This window comes from Pezoporus occidentalis, unplaced genomic scaffold (assembly GCF_034315485.1).
Source record: "Pezoporus occidentalis ecotype Australia unplaced genomic scaffold, CSIRO_AGI_Poc_V1 ctg265, whole genome shotgun sequence".
In the NCBI taxonomy this organism is placed as follows: Eukaryota; Metazoa; Chordata; class Aves; order Psittaciformes; family Psittacidae; genus Pezoporus; species Pezoporus occidentalis.
Window position 1 is genome coordinate 310,760 of NW_026914556.1, and position 19,207 is coordinate 329,966.

The window sequence follows — 19,207 nt, forward strand, 5'->3', positions numbered from 1 at the left end:
GACTCCCAGGCTGTGCTTCTTGCTCCCACCTCATGCTCTGCTCCAATGAACTCCTCCTCCCTCCCAAAGTCACCAGCTCAGGGATTTCCCCCCTTTTCACTCACATTCCTTCTCCCCTTGGCAACTCTTCCATTCTACCTTCTCACAGCACCTTTGGCCTTTTGAAATCATGGATAAATGCAAAAACCCCTCTGTTTCCTTCCAGTTCAGAGATGCTGTCAGAGCCGTTTGCAGCCACACATCCTGCAGGAGCAGGCTCAGCCCAGGGCTGCTGCCACCTCATCTCTCTGTGCTGCACAGTGCTGGGCTTCATTCAGCCTCAGTTTCTGGTTAATTAGTACAGGCAGCATCAGCCTGATGAGGCAGGAGAGGGAAAACCTCTGCTGGAGGGTATCCATAGGGAACATCACCCCTGCGCACCATGGAGGGGGCCAGGCAGGCTCAGAGGCACACATGGAGGGTGGGTTGATTCAGCAGTTTCCCAAACATCCCTTTTATCCCTCACATTCCAACAGGAATGACATCACCTTGGGAACTGCATGACATGTTTTCCCTGTGCTGGGTGAATGACCTGGGGTCATGTGGGGCCACACATCCCTTTTCAGCTTCTTCTTCATAGGGCTGGAGGTGACTGACCTCTAAGGCTGGGTCCTGGCAGCATATGGAGCTGGCAGCTCCCTGCCCCTCACCATGTCCTCTGGCCATGAGCCATTTGGAAGCACATGTGTGCCTCCCAGGCATTCCTGCCCTGGACCTCTTCCTGCTCCTCCAGGCAGTTCAGGTCCCCTCTCTTCACATGATGGATAAGGAGGTTCAGACTTGAAAAAACACCTGAATATTATTCTATCACCTTAAGCTTATCCAATTCCAACCCCCCTGCCATGGGCAGGGACACCTCACACCAGACCATCTCACCCAAGGCTGTGTCCAACCCGGCCTTGAACACTGCCAGGGATGGAGCATTCACAGCTTCCCTGGGCAACCCATTCCAGTGCCTCACCACCCTCACAGTAAAGAACTTCCTCCTTATATCCAATCTAAACTTCCCCTGTTTAAGTTTTAACCCGTTACCCCTTGTTCTGTCACTACAGTCTCTAATGAAGAGTCCCTCCCCAGCATCCCTATAGCTCCCCTTCAGATACTGGAAGGCTGCTATGAGGTCTCCACGCAGCCTTCTCTTCTCCAGGCTGAACAGCCCCACACACATCTGAGATCAAAGCTGCTTTCTGCAGGTATCCTCTTCTACTTATGACATATCTATGTTCCCAGCTTTGGTGGGTTGGATAAATGTGGACTATGGATCACTGCTGGCGAGTTTAGAATTGCAATCAACTGATTTTTCAATCAATGATCAAAGATAAAACCTCTCTGGTTTGTCTGCTCTGTTGGACTCATGTTCTGGTACATCCCCCAGTAAAGAAATGCAGAAGTTCTTAGAAGAAGCCCTCACAGAATGAAATTTGGCCAAGGTAATGATTATCTAGGCAGGCCTGATGAGCAAACAGCAGGTGAGACAACCTTAATCTCAACAGCAAAGTTCAGAATACTTGTACATCTCCCCACCAGGATCTCTTCAAACATGACTTCAATTTATCTTTCTAGGAAGAGGAACGTGTGCCTGATTTGCATTAACACGAGGCCACGTTAATTGACCATTTGGTTAAAACTAAATACCTACCCCAAAACATGGACCTGGTTTGTAGAAAGAGAAAAGAGGAAGGTCTTGTGGGAAGCCAGCAGGTACTTTTGTGCTTAAGTTGCTTTGGAAATACAGTGTAGGATCATTTCTGCTTTACATCCCAAGGTGATGAATCAGGGAAATGCTGGCTGGGAGAGCCCTCTGAATGCCACTGATTCAACCTCTGGCTCAAAGCAAGAGCATCACCAACACCAGGTCAGCTCAGCCATGGCTTTGGCTGTATCTCAAACCCCACCTGCTCTACCTGTCTGGGTACCCATCTTGGGGCTGTACCCCCCCTCTTGAAGGAGATGCTTAACCCAAACCTCCCAAAGTGCACTCGTGTTATTACATCTGCCATTATCAAGAACTGTTTGGCCCCATCATCTGTGCAGCTGCCCGTGGAGCAGTTGGAAGCTGTTATCACCTTCTTCCCTCAACCCTTCCCTGGGATTCCTGGTCCTGGCTCCCACTTTCACTCAGTGTCTGCAGCGCACTGGGAAACCACCCTCCTGCATGCACTGCTTCCTGACAACTTGGATGGTGTGTTGGGGAACAGGATTTTGAGTCTCAGGACTCCTGCAGCAAAAATCCTTCTCTGCATCCTCCAGGTTGAAGTAGAACTCTCAAGTTCTGAACTACGAAAAGGACTTGGCCCATCTCTGGAAGTGTTCAAGGCCAGGTTGGACAGGGCTTGGAACAACCTGGTATAGTGAACGGTGTTCCACCAGTGACTTCCCAGACTTTGATTTCAGATTAGTGCTTTGGGAAGCTGAGGCAGGGCTCTACACTAGGATATGCTTAGCCCAAATGTGACAGGCTACAAGCCAGGGCTTTTGCTGATTCAGTCATGGGTTTCCCTAATACAGATCCAGCTGAACACCCCAGAACTCCTACCCAGTTATTTTAAGAGCTTGGTCACATCCTTGCCAATCAGAGATCCCCAGGTGGACTTCCTTCTGTCTAAACCTGTATTATTGCTTGGTTGTTCCTATTTCTGCTCTACTTGTACCTGGGAACTTGGTCTCCTGCCCACGGTTCACATCTTTGGTCAGGTTATTTTTAACCTTGAGGAACAAAGGTTTCTTCAGCGGGCCAAATGATGGCATTGCTTGGAAAGGTTGGATGGGATGGGGAAGATGGTGCTGATGCTGCGATCCCCCTGATCATCTTGGTTTAACCATGTTTTCACTGTGCTGCATTACCAAGACAGCACTGAGACGAAATTCAGCACCCTTCCCATTACGTTTCTCTGTTTGAAATGGCCATCAGAGTCTCCTGGCTGCCTCCAAGCTGTAACTTCCAAGCCATAGACATGCAAGCGCCAGTTCATGTTGGCTTAGATTAGATATTCCACTATCAGAGCCTTGATAAGAGTGCCGAAAGCAGCTGCTTGTACAGAGAGCTGCTGCTTGATAAAGCTTTCCATGAATGCCGAAATCCAGCAGAGGAATCAGCTCTTGTCATCTGATTACAAAGGTCCAAAAAGGAGCAAAGGCTTAGTGCTGCTTCTCCAAGGGCAAGGCAATGGTTTCACTGATAGCATGAGACCTATCACTGGCTTAGCTTTGCTTACCAATGATCATGTGGGGAGCAGAGCCTGCAGAAGAGCTGGCCTTTACTGATGGGGTCTTGTCCTGCTGCAGGAATAAAGCTGCTGGCTGTGCCATGTTCTTGCCTCAAACACATGTGCCGTGGTGCTGTTGCCTCTTCCCAGGCACATGGAGCTTTGCCTTGCTGTTCTCTCCTTGCAGCTTTGGTGGGATGATGTCTTCCATGCCACTGTCCAGCTTATGGAACTGGAAATGGTGCTCATTGCTTATGGAACTAGGTTGAACCAGGGCAGGGGAAGAAATGGAGCCATTTTCAGTTAATGTTCTTGAATAAAGGGAGGTTTGGAAGAGCCCCACAAAGCACAGCATCGAACATTTGACCAATGCAAATGGGTTTCATCTCACCCCACCACATGGCTGCAGTGCAGATGCCTCCATCTGACCCAGGTGCATGGATACGCAGCGGGGATACATAAACCTTCATGCGGCCAAGTGTACACTTGCATGATGGGACGCAAAGAGCAGCAGCCTCCAAGAGGCTGGATGAACTCAAGTCCTGGCTGTCACCTCTCCAGCTGGCCCGTGCTCTCCCCAGTCTTCATTTATCAATCACAGCAGCTCACTTAATAACTGCTACCAGCAGATTGCCGCTAATTAGTCAAGGAGAGCTTCTCAGGCCCATACAGACATGAGGAGGAGCCTGTGCATGTGCGTGCCCTGCTGTTTGCACGTGAGTCCTGACGCACAACCCATCTCACCACACACACGCACTGTATGGATGTCATGTTCCCTGAAATGGCTTTTCATTAATGTAATATCACTGTCAAAGCAGTTGACTTGGTGTGTCAGACCCATGATACCCAGTGGAGCCTCAGGGGTGATCATCACTCTTCTACGTTCACCACTCCAGACTGAACGTGAGGATGCTCTGTGCCATAGACCACTGTTCCTCTCTCTTTGAGCCAAATATACAACCACAGTTTGTGTTTAAACATAAGGGAAAGTCCAAACAAAACCCCCAAGAGTTTCCCTACCAGATGGTGCTCCTTGGCTGGGGAAAGCAATGGCACAGGTGCAATGCAGAGGCAGAACACTGCTTTGAGGCTGAATGAGGTCTGAGATTTCAGGAGGTCCAGGGCCAGGGGGATGCTCCATGGGAAACAAGCACAGTGCCAGCAAGGCCAGAGCTGTGGATAAAGTCTAGATTGCCACTGTGCATGTCCCACTTGATGCTGCTGCTGTGTTTGCTTTAGTTCAAGCACCTCCCTGAGCACGGGTATCCCTGCTTTCCATATAATGGAGCACATAGACACTGACTTTCCCAAAGTCACCTGAGAAGGTGATAAAGCAAATGAGCTGTAACTGCTCAGCCTCCACAGCCTCTTCCTTACTGGGTCCCTAATGAGCTGTCACAGAGCCCACATCCTATGGGATTGCAAACATTGAGATAAAATTTATCCCTGAGGTTTAATGCAAACTTTGATGCAGCACGAGCAGATTGCACAACCTGCTCCAGGTAACAGAGTCTTCAATGTCCCAACAGAGGAGCCAGCACTGCACTATCCCACCCTCACACTCCCTTTCTGCTCTGCCTTTACAAGTGTGTCCTGCACTTTGGTCTCCAAGACCCAAACCACAACAGGGATGTCCTTGAGGCTGTTGTGAAAGACTTCAGGGTGAGGAAAGAGCACTGAACCCAGCCGATGTGCTGGCAGCTCCTTGCCCTGCAAAATCACCACAAGTGGAGGTGGAGAAGTGTGTGTGTATGTTTGTAGGTGAGAAAAGGTGTTGTCCCACGTAGAACTATCTCAGGTCAGCTAGAAAGAGGGGGAAAGAGCCCCATTCGCTGTAACCACGGGGCAGTTCTATGCATGTTAATTCATCCACAACTGTACATTTCTGCCTTATAGCTCCTTGACACGAGGCTCAGACAAATGATTCTGGGTGCATGTTTGCCTGTGCAGATGCAGACAGCCCCCTTCCTGCTATAGATCTAGGAACCTCACCTACGTGTGGGTCTGCCTCTGAGAAAGGCAGAACTGAAATACTTTGATTTCTGGCCAAACCCCTACAGTTTGTCCCTGGAATCTCTCTGTTTTCGCTGTAAAAGTTCATACTTCTGTGCATGAGAAGGCAGGAGACACAGATTTTCTTCAGCAACCCCTTGTGACAGGCTTATGTGTTTTCTCTCAGACAACATAACACACTTCCCACTGGAAGCAGTCTGTATGGGGTGGTAAAGGGCATTGCAAAACCCCGAACATCCTTATTGCTTACTGGACCTGCCTGGCATTGCTTGGCTCCCTTATAGGTCTGAAAGCTGCTGTTTGTGCGTGGTTTTCAGACAACTCATGGGCAGAGACAGAACAGGGAGATATGAGATTTTTGTGCTGACTGATCTCATGTGATGCTCTTGTACTAAACTGGGTGCATTCTTGGCCGGGGGTCTTTCCATGTGCCCCTTTCTGAGTCTCTCCATAGAATTAGGCTCTAGAGACACCCAGGGGATGAGAGACCCTCCTGGAAGGGGGGTGATAGACCCCAGGGAGAAGATGGGGTGAACATAAGCAATCACTTTCTCACCCCGACAAGCTTTTGCATTGGTTCACCCCGCTCCATAGCCTGGCTGCCTGCTGCAGGACACTGCCTGGTCCTCCTCTTCCTCGGCTCCCAAATGGGGCTCTTCGGAGAGGGGTTTCCTGGCTGTTGCCTGAAATCCCGGTGGGATGCTGTGCATCCACGGCCGGGAAGCTGGAGGGAGGGAGGGAGGGGAGGGCGGGCTGGTGGAAGGACAACATTCCTTGGTGGATGCGAGGCGCTGCCGCCATCTAGTGACATGGGGATGCACTGGTGGCGCTGCCAGAGCCTGCGGTCCCCGTAGAATCAGAGGATCAAATAGGTTGGAAAGGCCCTTAAAGCTCATCCAGTCCAACCATTGCCCAGCACTGCTGAGGCCACCACTAACCCATGGCACTGAGGCCTCGTCTCCACGCTGTGTGAACACTTGCAGGGACGGTGACTGCAGCCCTGCCCTGGGCAGCCTGTTCCAATGCCTGAGCACCCTCTGGGGCAGGAATTGTTCCTCAGCTCCATCTAAACCTGCCCTGGTGCAGCTTGAGGCCGTTTCCTCTTGTCCCATCCCTTGTTCCTTGGGAGCAGAGCCCAGCCCCTCCTGGCTCCATCCTCCTGTCAGGCACTTGTAGGCAGCCATCAGGTCCCCCCTGAGCCTTCTCTTCTCCAGAGTGAACCCCCCAGGTCCCTCAGCCGTTCCCCATCACACTTGTGCTCCAGGCCCTGCACCAGCTCAGTGCCCTTCTCTGGACCCATCCCTGGGGATGCTCTGCTGGGTGTGTGCAGAGGGAACCCAAACCCAATGCACTGCTTGTGCCTGGGACACAGAAGGGGGCCATTGCTGGAGAGGAGAGGAGAGAAGGCTGCTCAGCAAACACAGAGCCGAGTGTTTCAGTGCTCTCCTGTGAGTGCTACAATGCTCTGGGTGAGACCTGAAATACGGGGTAAGGTGTGCAGGAACATGTGCTGTATGTGCCCTTCTGCTTCCTTGGTCCTTACCATGCCTTTTGTGCAGGGAAAGGCTGAGGAAATTCCACCTGGAGGGATGAAAACTGACGCAGTACAACTAAAAGAGCTGGCAAAGTCTGAGAGCAGCCTTAGCTAAGGTTTGCAAATACAGCCGATTCCTGACATGCGAGTCCAAAGAGTCAGAACTGCTCAGGAAGAGGCAAGGTCCAAAGTGGAAGTGCAAATCCCAGCAGGAATATGGAGGCATTGAGTAAGACCAGGTTAATTAAAGGCTATTACGTTTTCCAGCTCTGGATCTGTTGCTGCAGTGGATGAGCCCTGACAGGCTGGTGTGCAGCAGCAGCACAGGGCCTCCATTCCCGTCCTTCCTTTTACAGATCCAGGTAATATTAAAGCAATAGGACTTTAAACTCAAATGGATGGAAATTGCAGGGCTAAACATGGGAAAAGCCCTCCCAGTGAATAGCTCTGTCATCCCAGTACATGTCCTACGTGCTCCCCCTATGTTCTATACTCACTCATAGCTGCCACATAAGCAATCCCTAGCATCAAAGCACCGATCAATAACCTCATTAGCAAGGGCTATCACTGTTGATAGGCCCAGGACATAGATAAAGCTGGGGCAACAGACCTGCTACCATTTCCTTCTGTCAATGGGAAGCAACGAGTGACCTGATTTAACCCATTTTCCTATTGCAGGGTTCCCATATGCACCCTGCAGGGTTCTAATGCTAAAGGGTTCCTAAGTTTCATTATAAGCTCTTGACATGAAATAAATACATACATTAGATGAATCAGTGGTCTCACACAGGTAGTGTGCACATTGAAAGTGTTAGATGTAGGGTAAATGAATACCCAGAGGCATAAAGTCTCATGGTGGTGGGAGTAGGGAGGATGCGCTGTGTAACCCTTGTGGAGACAATCAGATGCTCATTGGTGATATTAAAGTATTACATTAACAATAAAAGCTATCAGCTTGTGCAGCTTTCCCCATGGATTTGATCCTTTCCTTGTTCGAGCCTAAATTTGAGCTGGGTTCAAAGCCTGCTTTGCCTCTGCATGGGCAGAGACTGCTGCAAAGGAAGAAGATCCTGACTTCACCTTGGCACTCTGTCATGGGAGAGGTCAGAGGAGGCAAAGTGCTGTATCCTGCAGCTTTTAGCATATTTCTAGTTGATTATATTCATTTCTATTTTGTATTTTCTTGTATTTCACTGTTTCTTTTCCAGAGATGCTACTTGAAGAGTATTGTGTCAGCTGCCACTGGAGCATGATGTGGAGCTAAGGCTCCATCCTGCGGACATTGCCCAGTGACCCTGGAGGCTTTTGGTGACTCCAAGGATAGATCTGGTGAGGTTTCACCATTGATCTAAACATCATCTGTGAAGAACAAGGTCCAGCTCTGCTGCCTGTGCTTTCTAGTGCCCTGTGAAGGACTTGGATGCACATCTGGAATGAGAAGGGACCCCCGTTACAGGTTCAGCATCCCACTACATGCCAATGTGCCAAGAGGACCTGGTGGCTGTGGGTGCAGAGAGGACCCTGGGGTTACAGCAGGTTTGGGTGGCTCAGGCTTCATCTTTGCAATGTGATGAGAAACACTGAACACAGAGATCTCCCTGCAATGGGGAGATATGGGCTGGCTGGGAGATAGAATACATAGAAGTATAGGCAAGTAGCTCCATTTCTAGCTGATTTCTTAGAGGTGGTCAGAAAATGAGCAAGCTTTTTATGTGCTGGGCTTAGAAAAGCCAGTTTCCATATCAGTGCCCAGGGAAAGGACTGGACTGCTCTCTACCAGAGACTTTTCTCATGGCTCTGGTTACTCATGGGAGTAAAAGAAGGATTGTGTGTTGGGTTGGACTTTGATGCTGTGGTAGTCATGTATCCCTCACTGCAGATGTGGGCTTCCTGAGTCACATCTGGCTGTTACCAGCCATGCTTTGTACCTCAGCATCTTACCTTCCTGCACCCTGGGTCCACGCAGTCACCAGTCCTGTGGTCCTTCTCCTTCAAACAACACTTCTTTATTAAGCTAAAAGGTAAGAAAAAGGATGCACAGCCCTTCCCTGCAAAGGAGAACTGAGTTTTTTACACAGCCCTGCGTATGCCCCCTCTTTGTCCTGTGCCTCAGTTTCCCCAACGGTGGGATAGAGCTGTTATCACATCCCAGCCTCACCGTCTCAGCTGAATACAGACTGGTTTTGGTTGGAAGGGACCTCTGGAGGTTTCCCACCCAAACCCTGCTTTAAGCAGGTTCAATCTCAGCTTCAAACCCAACCTCACGGTTAAATCAGGTGTATCTCAGTGCTTCTCCAGCTGTACTTTGAGCTCTAATGGGGTCACACTGACCACAAGCTCCTTGTGCCCTGTTTGATCGCCTTCATGGTTAAAACCTAACTCCTAACACTGAACCAGCTTTCTCCCCTGCTGCAGCCTGTGCCTCCTGCCCGGCCGCACCAGGAGCAGCTCAACTCCATCTTTCCCACATATTCCCATTCCCAGAAGCGGTGTGGGAGGACCGAGTGCGCCGAGGGGAACATTGACCTGTGGCAACGGGGGGGAAGTTTCCCGTGAGCACAAGTGCAGACAGAGGCTGCCCGGTTACAAGTGCTGGGGGTGAGTTTCGTGGCTGCTTTCCCTGCCTCTGCGTTGGGCTCAGGAAGGTTGTGGCCGTGCCGAGGGGCTGCTTGAGTGTCCGAGGTGGGAATAGCCATGGAGATTCATGGGATTCAGGGGGTTAAAAGGGGCTTCTGGCGGCATGAATCCAGAGGTTTAGCTCGGCCTTTCCTACACTGAGTTAAATCCCATCTTTAGTGTAACCCCTTTGGCAGACTCAAAAGCCCCAAGTCGTTCCCTTCCCTTTATCTCCCTACTTTTAAAGCTCCAGGTTTTGCAAGTAGCCCGCAGGGGACATGACGTGCTTGCACAGCGACTTCAGCGCCATCAGGGCTTTGCTTAAGCCGGGGAGTGTGTCCGGGGCATGGTGGGAATGGCGCAGGGAAAGCGGGATCGGGAGGCTCCGTGCAAACCTCAGGCAGCGTTTCCAGTGCCTGCAAAACCATGTGTGCCCTCTGCCAGCCCCGGCTACTCCAGCAACCTGTGGCTTTTGGGGGGAGGAGGCGGTTTCCTCCCTGAGGATATTTGTCTGCCCGCGTGGGAAGTTCTATAGAACCATAGGATGGTTTGGGATGGAAAGGACCATGCAGTTCCACCCCCTGCCATGGGCAGGGACCCCTCACAGCATCCCAAAGGTTGGGATGCGGGACTGTTCCGAGTTAGGGGTGCTCAGGGCCTTGGCAGTGATTGCGGTGTCTCCCCAGCACCACCATGGAGTACATCAGCACACGGGGAGGCGCAGGGACCGTCGACTTCGAGAGGACCCTCTTCTCCGGCTTCGCATCCGATGGGGGCCTCTTCATGCCCAAGCGCATCCCCTCTCTGGATCGGGACACCCTGCGGAGATGGAGCAGCCTCTCCTACGTGGAGCTGGTGAAGGAGCTGTGCTCCCTCTTCATCACTGCTGACCTGGTCCCACGGAGCACACTCAGTGGTGAGCCTCAACCGGCTGCTCGCAGGGATGCGAGTGATCAATGGGGTGATCAATGCATCTGCCTGCCTTCGCTCCATCCTCTTCACAGCCACTGGAGTTTGGAGCCTGCTGCATCACTCCCTGCTGCTTTCTGTACCCTATTCTCTGTCTGGGAGGAGAATCTCCCCTTGCTGGGAATTGCTACCTTGTGGAAAAGGTGTCCTGTCTGTGCAAATAGGGATTCTGGTGACTACAACAGTGATAGCTGATGCTGTGGCCCTGCTTGCTGCGGGGTGCTCCAGACCTGCCCTCCACCAGGGCTTTCTGCTGTTGCACACTCCCATTGAGACTGGTTTTTAGTGGTTTCAGCATTTAACAGCTATCACTGCACCAGGGAGCAGCTACAACCTCTGCCGCAGTAGCACCTTATGGCAAATCCTGGTTTCCTGTGTTTTATATTGTAACACAGCTTTGATTGTGTCAGGTATCGGCTGGGGTTACTTGTGTACAGCTGTCCAACACAATGAACATGGGCTGGTTTACTCCCAATAGCTAGGAATAAGTTGTTGGGTATCTATCACCTCTCCAGCAACTGAGAGTCTTTGGTTGTGTGTGAATGGTGCAGGAAGGCATGGGTCAGAAAAACGTTCCTCTACCCAATCTAAGCTCCTTTAACCATCTTCCCTACAGACCTGGTCGACAGGGCCTTCAGCAGGTTCAGACACAAGGATGTCGTCCATCTATCCAGGCTGAAAGATGGGCTGAATGTTTTGGAGCTCTGGCACGGGGTTACTTATGCGTTTAAGGACCTGTCCTTGTCCTGTACAGGGCAGTTTTTACAGTACTTCTTGGAGAAAAGGAAGAAGCACGTCACTGTTTTGGTGGGTGAGTGTGCCTCTGTGTAGGGGAGGTCTTTACCTTGATTGCCATCATCCTATGACCCTCCCCATAGAAGCCCTGGGTGATGTTGCCTCATAGGTGGCTGGTGAATGGCCTGTGGGCAACGGCAGGGTGGCTGCTCCAGCCAAAAGCATCTCAGGGAACATCTCTGCATCTTATTCTTCAAGTGCAGTGATGCAGGTTTGACTGACACATCAATTCTTTTTGCTCTTCTTGGTTCTCCCTCACTCGAAACAGGGACTTCAGGGGACACTGGGAGCTCAGCCATTGAGAGCGTGAGAGGACAGAAGAACACAGACATCTTTGTTCTGCTGCCCAAGGGGTTGTGCACCCAGATACAAGAGCTTCAGATGACCACCGTCATTGAAGACAACATCCACATCTTTGCTGGTTGGTGTTGCTGTTGGAATGCCCAGTTTATGGCTCTTCTGTGTCAAACCATGACTCTAGAAGTCTCAGGGAGTTGCAGTTTTAGTAGCTGCAGCCATCCAGGTCATTGCCACCATGGTCACTATGCCCAGATATCTGGCTAACTGGAGCCTGTAGCACATATCCTCAGTTTGATCACCAAGTGGTTCAAGGCTTCCTTTTCTCCTGGCCATAGATCAGAGCTGCTTCTATGCAGGTGATTGGTGTTTAGCTGCACTGAATTAGGACCGTTTCTTGGTACTAGAAGGATTGAAGGTCACCCCTTCTCCCGTCCCCTCATCTTCATGGTGGCTCATCCCTTACCACCATGCTGTCCCCATGGTTAGGAATTACCTCTGGGCTCTTTGCTGTCCCATGGATGCCTCTGCTCAGCCAGGTCTCACCGTGTCATCTCATAGGGGATGCAGGTATTTGCCTTCCTGGCTAAGACATACTTGGGATAAGCAAGAGCCTAGAGTGCAACGTCTGCAGAAACCATGCAGCATCCATGCAGTGGATGGCTCAACCACTGGCTCCCAAGGCGGGTGGGCATCTCAGGACATCCTTAGCTGCAGCACACAGCAGGGCTTGAGGCTGACCCCATTTCTGAGCAGAAATACCTTGTGCCTGATGCACTGATGTTGGCAGATCTAATCTTCCCTTTCTCCCTCCGCCAGCTCATGGGAACAGCGATGAAATTGATGTGCCCATCAAGGAACTGTTCGCCGATGTAGATTTTGCCCGAAAATACAATCTGATGAGCTTGAATTCAGTCAACTGGTCCAGGATCATGGTGCAGATTGCTCACCATTTCTATGCTTACTTCCAATGCGCCCCATCCCTGGGTACCACCCCGCTGCCAGTGGTGGAAATTGTTGTGCCAACAGGAGGAGGAGGAAATATCACAGGTAAAGAGGGAAAAAGATAGGTTAGATAAGGAAGAGAGTGCTTGACCTATGGACTAAAAGCACATTGCAGATGCTGTGTATTGCTGTTTATACACCCACTCTCTGGTAGGGTTTCTTCAGCACCACTTCTGTTTTATTACTCATGGATGGTTATTAGTCATTCAGGGGTCACTGAGGATTTGGAAGGTGCAGGAAAGCCACACCACCCTTTGATGACTGTAGCTATCTTGAAGATGGGCACATTGGAAAAGGATAAAATGTGTCTGATCCAGAAAGGAGGGAAAATACTGCAGCTCTGTTTTGTGTGGAGTCCTGCCTAGTCCTGCTCTGGTTTGCATAGAGTACACTCAAGAGAACCACTCTTTATTGCATAATCTGGCCTTCTAAATGTGAGTTCTTGATTGCCTCAATCCCAAAAACATAGAATCATAGAATGGTTTGTGTTGGAAAGGATCTTAAGATCAGCCAGTTCCAACCCTCCTGCCATGGGCAGGGACACCTCACACTAGAAAATGGACCTAGAAGTGTCTTATGAGAGCAGTAAAGGTTTTGATGCACCCAAGTGCATTCACTGCGCTTCCAGGCTGCCCATCTGAGGCAGCATTAATGAGCTGCAAGAGCCCAAAAGCTTCATCTCTCTTGTTTGTATAGCAACTGCCTGACCTCTCAGTCCTCTTCCCATCCACCTTCAAAGGCGGAGATGCCCAAGGGTCAGTGTTCAATGGCAGGTGAAGCATTTCATCCCTGGGCTTTATAATCTGGTGCTCTACCAAAACATTAAAACCAGGTATCTCAGAGTCATAGAATCATGGAATAGTTTGGGCTGGAAAGGACCTTAAGATCATGCAGTTCCAGCCCCCTGCACTAGGGAATGCCATTTGCATCTGCTTGGGAACTATATGCCCAATGAATCTGTACAATGACTTCTTGCTAAATCTCCTCTGAATGCTTCTTCATCAAGTGTTTGTTTTCACTTCTTTTTCCCCGAGCTGGATGCATTGCCCAAAAAATGGGTCTCCCAGTTCGCCTTGTTGCTGTGGTGAACAGCAACGACATCATTCACAGGACTGTCCAACATGGAGATTTCTCACTGTCAGAGAGCGTGAAGCCTACCTTAGCATCAGCCATGGATATTCAGGTATGGAATGAACTGACCAAAATGGGAAAATATCCAATATGATATGTTTTTCCCCTTGTACTTTGTTCTACCTGGTTTACGAGAGCAGAATTCTGCCACTGGCAATGCCTCTCAGTGAAGCATGAAGAGGTGTGACTCATATGAGCATTTATGCTGTGGACTGCTGAGCTGAGATTGATCAAATGCCTTCTTCCTCACTTCTCAATGCTTGACTTTGTAGTCTTCATTCTGGAATGCTGGTTCTGGGGTTTCATTGGGGCAAGGTTAGCAAGAGAGGGATGTTTCCTCAGAATGTAGCACTTGGAAAGCTGTAAATCCCATTATGTCTCAAGGGCTTTGTTGATGCTTCTGAAAGGAAGAGACCAGGAAGAAGGTAAGGAAGCCCAGAGATGCCTCCTCTATGGCCATGTGCAGCTTGCTCAGAGCAAAACAAGTCTGAGCAGGCAGGCAAAGGCCTCAGAAATGAAAAGTCATGGAGGTACAGAAACCAAACACCTGGAAGCAAATACCTCCCTTTTCATACCTACCCTGTGATCCACGGGGATTGGACCTGCTTCCAAACAAGTGATCAAAGTGTGAAAGACAAAGACTTGGTGTTGTATCACTGTGGCCTTAGGCTACCTGGATTTTCCAAGAGCTGTTCAAACAGCCGGGGAGGACCTGGGAGCCTGGGGGAACTGCCATACTTTGCAGTCAAAAAGTCATTACGCCCCTATCACCAGGCTGTTGTGGTCTGCAGCTTGACTTTCCTCCTGAGGCATGGATTTATGGAGCTCTTCAAAGCTCAAAGGGTAGCTGGGCTACTCTCAACCCATGTACCTGGGGCACTAGCTATATTCCAGACTTTGGGATCATGAGGGAAGGCAGCTGAGTGGGGTGATGCCCAGAGATTCCCGAGGAGCTGGATGGGTGGACCCGTCTGCACATCCCTCTCCACCCGTCATGGTTCAGCTCACATCTGAAGCATCCATGCAAATATTTCCACAGTTCAACAGTTCATTCATGCTGGAATTCAGGGCTTTTCTAGCTGGGACCTGCTCAAAGCAGGGTCAGGCCTGAGGTCAGACTGGGTTGCTCTGGGCTTTGGCCAGTTGGGTGTTGGAAACCTTCAAGGATGGAGAGTGCACAGGCTCTTTAGGTTGCCTCTTCTGCAGACTAAGCTAAAGCAGAGAAAACTTTCCAATTAGATGCTAGCTGAAAAGATGAAGGTGAAGCAGAAAGTCCAGCATGAATGAGCCTTGTAAGGAGCTATCTCAGGAGAATCACAGCAGATGCTGTTTCTTTGCGTTACTTTAAACTAACCAAGGGCTGTTCTCTGGCCTTGAGGTCAGAAAGTACCACACAGCTTGTATGTACATGCCAAAACATTCCCTGGGAGCAGTCCCCACCATGACCTGCCCTCCTACGCAACTCCAGAGACATAGGACAAAATCAGACCAGAGAGCTGGTTCATGACTTAAACAGCAAGGCCAATGCTTGTACCAGTGTCCTGGCCCAGTTCAACTTCCTGGTGTCTATGTCTATGTAATGCTCTGCAGTGGAAACCATGAGGCTGGTATGAATGGAGGGGAAAGGGACAGGTCTGGATGTGGGAGCAGCAGAAGGAAGGATGGGAGGAAGTTGTGTCAGGAGGGTGCTGGAGGCACCTCCAGTAGCAGTTCATTGCAGTCCAAGCACTCTGACACGTAGCTTCTCAGGACAGCCTAAACCAGGGGACAGCCTAAAGGAAAGGGCTCAGCCAAACTAGACTGAAGATTACAGGCTGGAGGCTCTGGGATATGATGATGGGAAGATAAAGAACAGGACTGGGGCCATAAGCCATGCAGATAAGGACAGGAAAGGCTGAGTAAGTCCTGATGACTCACTAAGGTAGGTCAGGATGAAGAGACAAAAGGTCATAGGCATTGCCAGCTGCTAAGAGGTGTAAAGAACTGAACCAAGACCAATGCTTGGACCCAGGAGATGTGATGAGGACTTGGTATTGGTACCCCTTGTCCTATCTATCCTTACAAGGTTTCCTGGCCAAGGTGAACATTCACCTGGGTTAATGTTTCTTGGTGTGTGTGAGCGTGCAAGAATGAGACAGCGAGCAGTGAATTGAGACCCTCTTGTATGGTCTTGCACCGAGTTTTGTTGCAGTGTTGCAACACCCATTGCTCCATACAGGCCAGTCAAGTCTTATATGTGCCTTGTGTGTTCATAAAGATCATGGGTCAGCCCTTCAGGGAGCTGCAATGCTGCAGCATTGAGTAAACAGCTGGATATTTCGGGTTCTCAAATACAGTGTGTTATTAGACTGCGTTCCTCAAGGTGATTGCACTGATGTGGTCACTCCTTAGATTTATCAGTAATCCCTTTATTAGTTTTATTCTCAATCTGATGGTCACTGCCAGACTGCTCTGACAGGTCAGAGGTCTGAAAGACATTGTGTTCCCAAAGACTTGTCTTGGAATATAAATGTGCAGGGGGAAAGGCACAAAGCCCACCGCCGCTTCCACCAAGACAAATGCATCAGCAGGACCTCAACCCTCATCAGACACCATAGAATCCACACAGGTGCTCTGCCATTGAGACAAGCGCTTGGATTTCCACTGCTCACCTCTTGCCTTGTTGTCCCAGGAGCCTTACAACGTGGAGAGGGTCCTCTGGCTGCTCTCAGGCTCCGAAAGCTGCCTGATAAAAACGCTGATGGAGCAATTCAGCGCATCAAAAAGCCTGAAGCTGCCGGAGGATTTGCACAGGAAGGTCAGTTCCTCACTCACAGAATCACACAGAACCACTGGGGTTGGAAAGGACTCTGGAGATCATCCAGTCCAACCCCTCTGCCAAGGCAGGGCCACCCAGAGCGGGTTACACAGGAGCACGTCCAAGGGGGTTTGGGATGGCTTCAGAGAGGGAGACTCCACAACTCCCTGGGCAGCGCTCTGACACCCTCAACATGAAGAAGTTCTTCCTCATAGAATCATAGAATAGTTAAGGTTGGAAAGGACCTTAAGATCATCCAGTTCCAACCCCCCTGCCATGGGCAAGGACACCTCACACCAAACCATGTCACCCAAGGCTCTGTCCAACCTGGCCTTGAACACTGCCAGGGATGGAGCATTCACAGCTTTCCTGAGTAACCCATTCCAGTGCCTCACCACCCCCACAGTAAAGAACTTCTTCCTTAGATCCAATCTAAACTTCCCCTGTTTAAGTTTTAACCCGTTACCCCTTGTCCTGTCACTACAGTCCCTAATGAAGAGTCCCTCTCCAACATCCCTATAGGCCCCCTTCAGATACTGGAAGGCTGCTATGAGGTCTCCACGCAGCCTTCTCTTCTCCAGGCTGAACAGCCCCAACTTCCTCAGCCTGTCTTCATACGGGAGGTGCTCCAATCCCCTGATCATCCTCGTGGCCTCCTCTGGACTTGTTCCAACAGTTCCATGTCCCTTTTATGTTGAGGACACCAGTACTCCCAAGTGAGGTCTCACGGGAGCAGAGTAGAGGGGCAGGATCACCTCCTTTGCTGGTCCACCTCATGTTGAGGTGGAAATTGTTTCATTTTAGTTTATGGCCATTGCTCCTCGTCCTGTTGCTGGGCATCACTGGAAAGAGTCTGGCACCATCCTCCTGACACCCACTTTTGAACTATTGATCTGCATTGATGGGATCCCCTCTCAGTCTGCTCTTCTCTAGACTAAAAACTCTAGATTCACACAGCACTCTATGTGTGTGTATGAGGAGATCTACTGCCACCACTTGTTCTCAACTTATTTTTGGATTAAAAAAATCATAGCAGAGAGTTTCCAACCAAAAACATGTGAGATGAGAGCAGAAGTTTTCTATCTATGTATGTGCATGGAGATGTTAAAAACCCATTTAATTATATTTTTCTAAAGAAACATCTTTCTTCTTTGAAAAACTAATGAAAAAGACCTACAATTATTTAAGTAAGATATGAAACCACGCTGTCCTTGTCCACTGCAGCGCCAGCACGGAGGCATCACGGAGCAGGAGGCAGCACAAACTGAGGGTGCTTTTTGGGAGTCGCCTGTGTAATGCTTTAAGTGATGGGTTTGGTGCTGCAATCCAGCCTCGGTGTTACAGCACAAGGGAGCACAAGCACAAAGCAGGAATAGAGGTGGAAGCCGAACTTTTAAACTGGGAGGTTTTGGGCCAGATGCAAAGCTCTGCCTCTTCCCATCCAACACACACTGTTCACCCTGAGCATCCTTTGCCCAGTGCCCACTCCTGCTTGTGCAGCAACAAGATAAATACTGAAAAGCTGCATTATTAAAAGAAATAAGAGCCTATGAACTGAGGTGGGTTTTACAAGCCCTCAGAGACTCCCTCCGAGCATGTAAACACAAAGCAGAGCTGAGGAGCTTAGTTCGTGCTCTGAGCACCTGGGGATGGAAAGCCCCTGCTTGCACCCCATCCATTCCCAGCAGTGCCTCATTCCCCAGCTCCAGCAGCAACCCCTTTTCCTTCAGTCCCTGTGGAACCCCACCTCAAACTGCTTTGCTGAGTGCCCATAGCACCAGCCCCACTGGGAACACTTGGGATGGTGATGCCCTGTGCCAGCCTCCCCATTTCCCTTGGGTCCACAGCTCTCTGAGACCTTGCGCTCATGCTCAGCCTCAGATGAGGACATCGTGCGAGCCATGCGGCGCTGCTGGAAGGAGAATCACTACCAGCTGTGTCCTCACTCTGCTGTGGCTGCTCACTATCACTACTCACACCCAGACAGGTAAGAACAGCGGCGACTGGGAGCACTGGGAGCAGAAGCACCACTTGCTCCTGCAGCATCTCCAGCTCAGGACTCGTTCACATCAATCATTTTCTTCCTTTCCTTTCCCTTTCAGAACGCACCGGTGTTGCTTAGCTCCAGCCTCTGCAGTCAAATTCCAGGATGCCCTGCTCCGTGCTGGCCTGGTTCCCCAGATCCCCCCTGAAATCACTGCCTTAACAGCGATGGAGGCCAGGTCTATCCCCCTGCAGCGGGGACAGGACTGGGCACAGGCGCTCAGGGAGCGGATTGAAGCTGCAGCAAAGCGGTGGGAGGCACGGAGCAGTCGGTTGGGATCCCCAGGACAGCAGGAGATCACCAGGCAGGGGGTCACACAGGCCTGAGATACCAGGGCAAGGCCAATGCCTCATAGGGCTCATTTTCCATTCCCAGGAGAGCCATGTTTTATGCTCTCTCTATGCAATGAATTATTAGCAAGGACACACTTAATTATTGACTTATATAGACTATTTCATAACATTTTCAGTAGAACTCTGCAGTTGTATCCTCTTTTTCCTAGTAGTTCATAAAAACTGATTGAAACTCTGAATAAACTCACCTATTCCATCATTACCGGCTACTACAGAAAGCTTCTTTAGTGCTACCCACAGTTGGCAGCTTCTTGAGGGTTATTCAGTGATCCCATCCATGCTGGGATGTTCAAGCCCAGCAATCCCAGCAGCATCAGGGATGCTCAACAGGAAGTGCGTGCAGAATTGGAGTGGATCTGTTTTATCCATGCCTGTAATTTAAGTAGTGGCAGGAATCATTCCCAGGCA

The 19,207-nt window shown here is 50.2% G+C and overlaps 1 protein-coding gene across 1 annotated transcript; it reads left to right on the plus strand.

Moving 5' to 3' along the window:
* Positions 1 to 9,379: 9,379 nt before the first annotated feature.
* Positions 9,380 to 19,001, plus strand: THNSL2 (threonine synthase like 2). The gene is made up of 9 exons (XM_062624312.1): positions 9,380 to 9,474; positions 10,095 to 10,324; positions 10,994 to 11,188; positions 11,441 to 11,593; positions 12,289 to 12,519; positions 13,509 to 13,657; positions 16,277 to 16,402; positions 18,250 to 18,389; positions 18,505 to 19,001. The coding sequence occupies exons 2-9, from the start codon at positions 10,102 to 10,104 to the stop codon at positions 18,770 to 18,772; spliced, it is 1,485 nt and encodes a 494-aa protein (XP_062480296.1). The 5' UTR covers positions 9,380 to 9,474; positions 10,095 to 10,101; the 3' UTR covers positions 18,773 to 19,001.
* Positions 19,002 to 19,207: the final 206 nt, after the last annotated feature.

Excerpts from the sequence above, each read along its gene's own strand:
- THNSL2 (XM_062624312.1), top strand. The coding sequence starts at position 10,102 with ATGGAGTACATCAGCACACGGGGAGGCGCAGGGACCGTCGACTTCGAG. Across the intron at positions 11,189-11,440 it reads GCACGTCACTGTTTTGGTGG|GGACTTCAGGGGACACTGGG; the intron begins GTGAGTGTGCCT and ends CACTCGAAACAG. Across the intron at positions 18,390-18,504 it reads CACTACTCACACCCAGACAG|AACGCACCGGTGTTGCTTAG; the intron begins GTAAGAACAGCG and ends TTTCCCTTTCAG.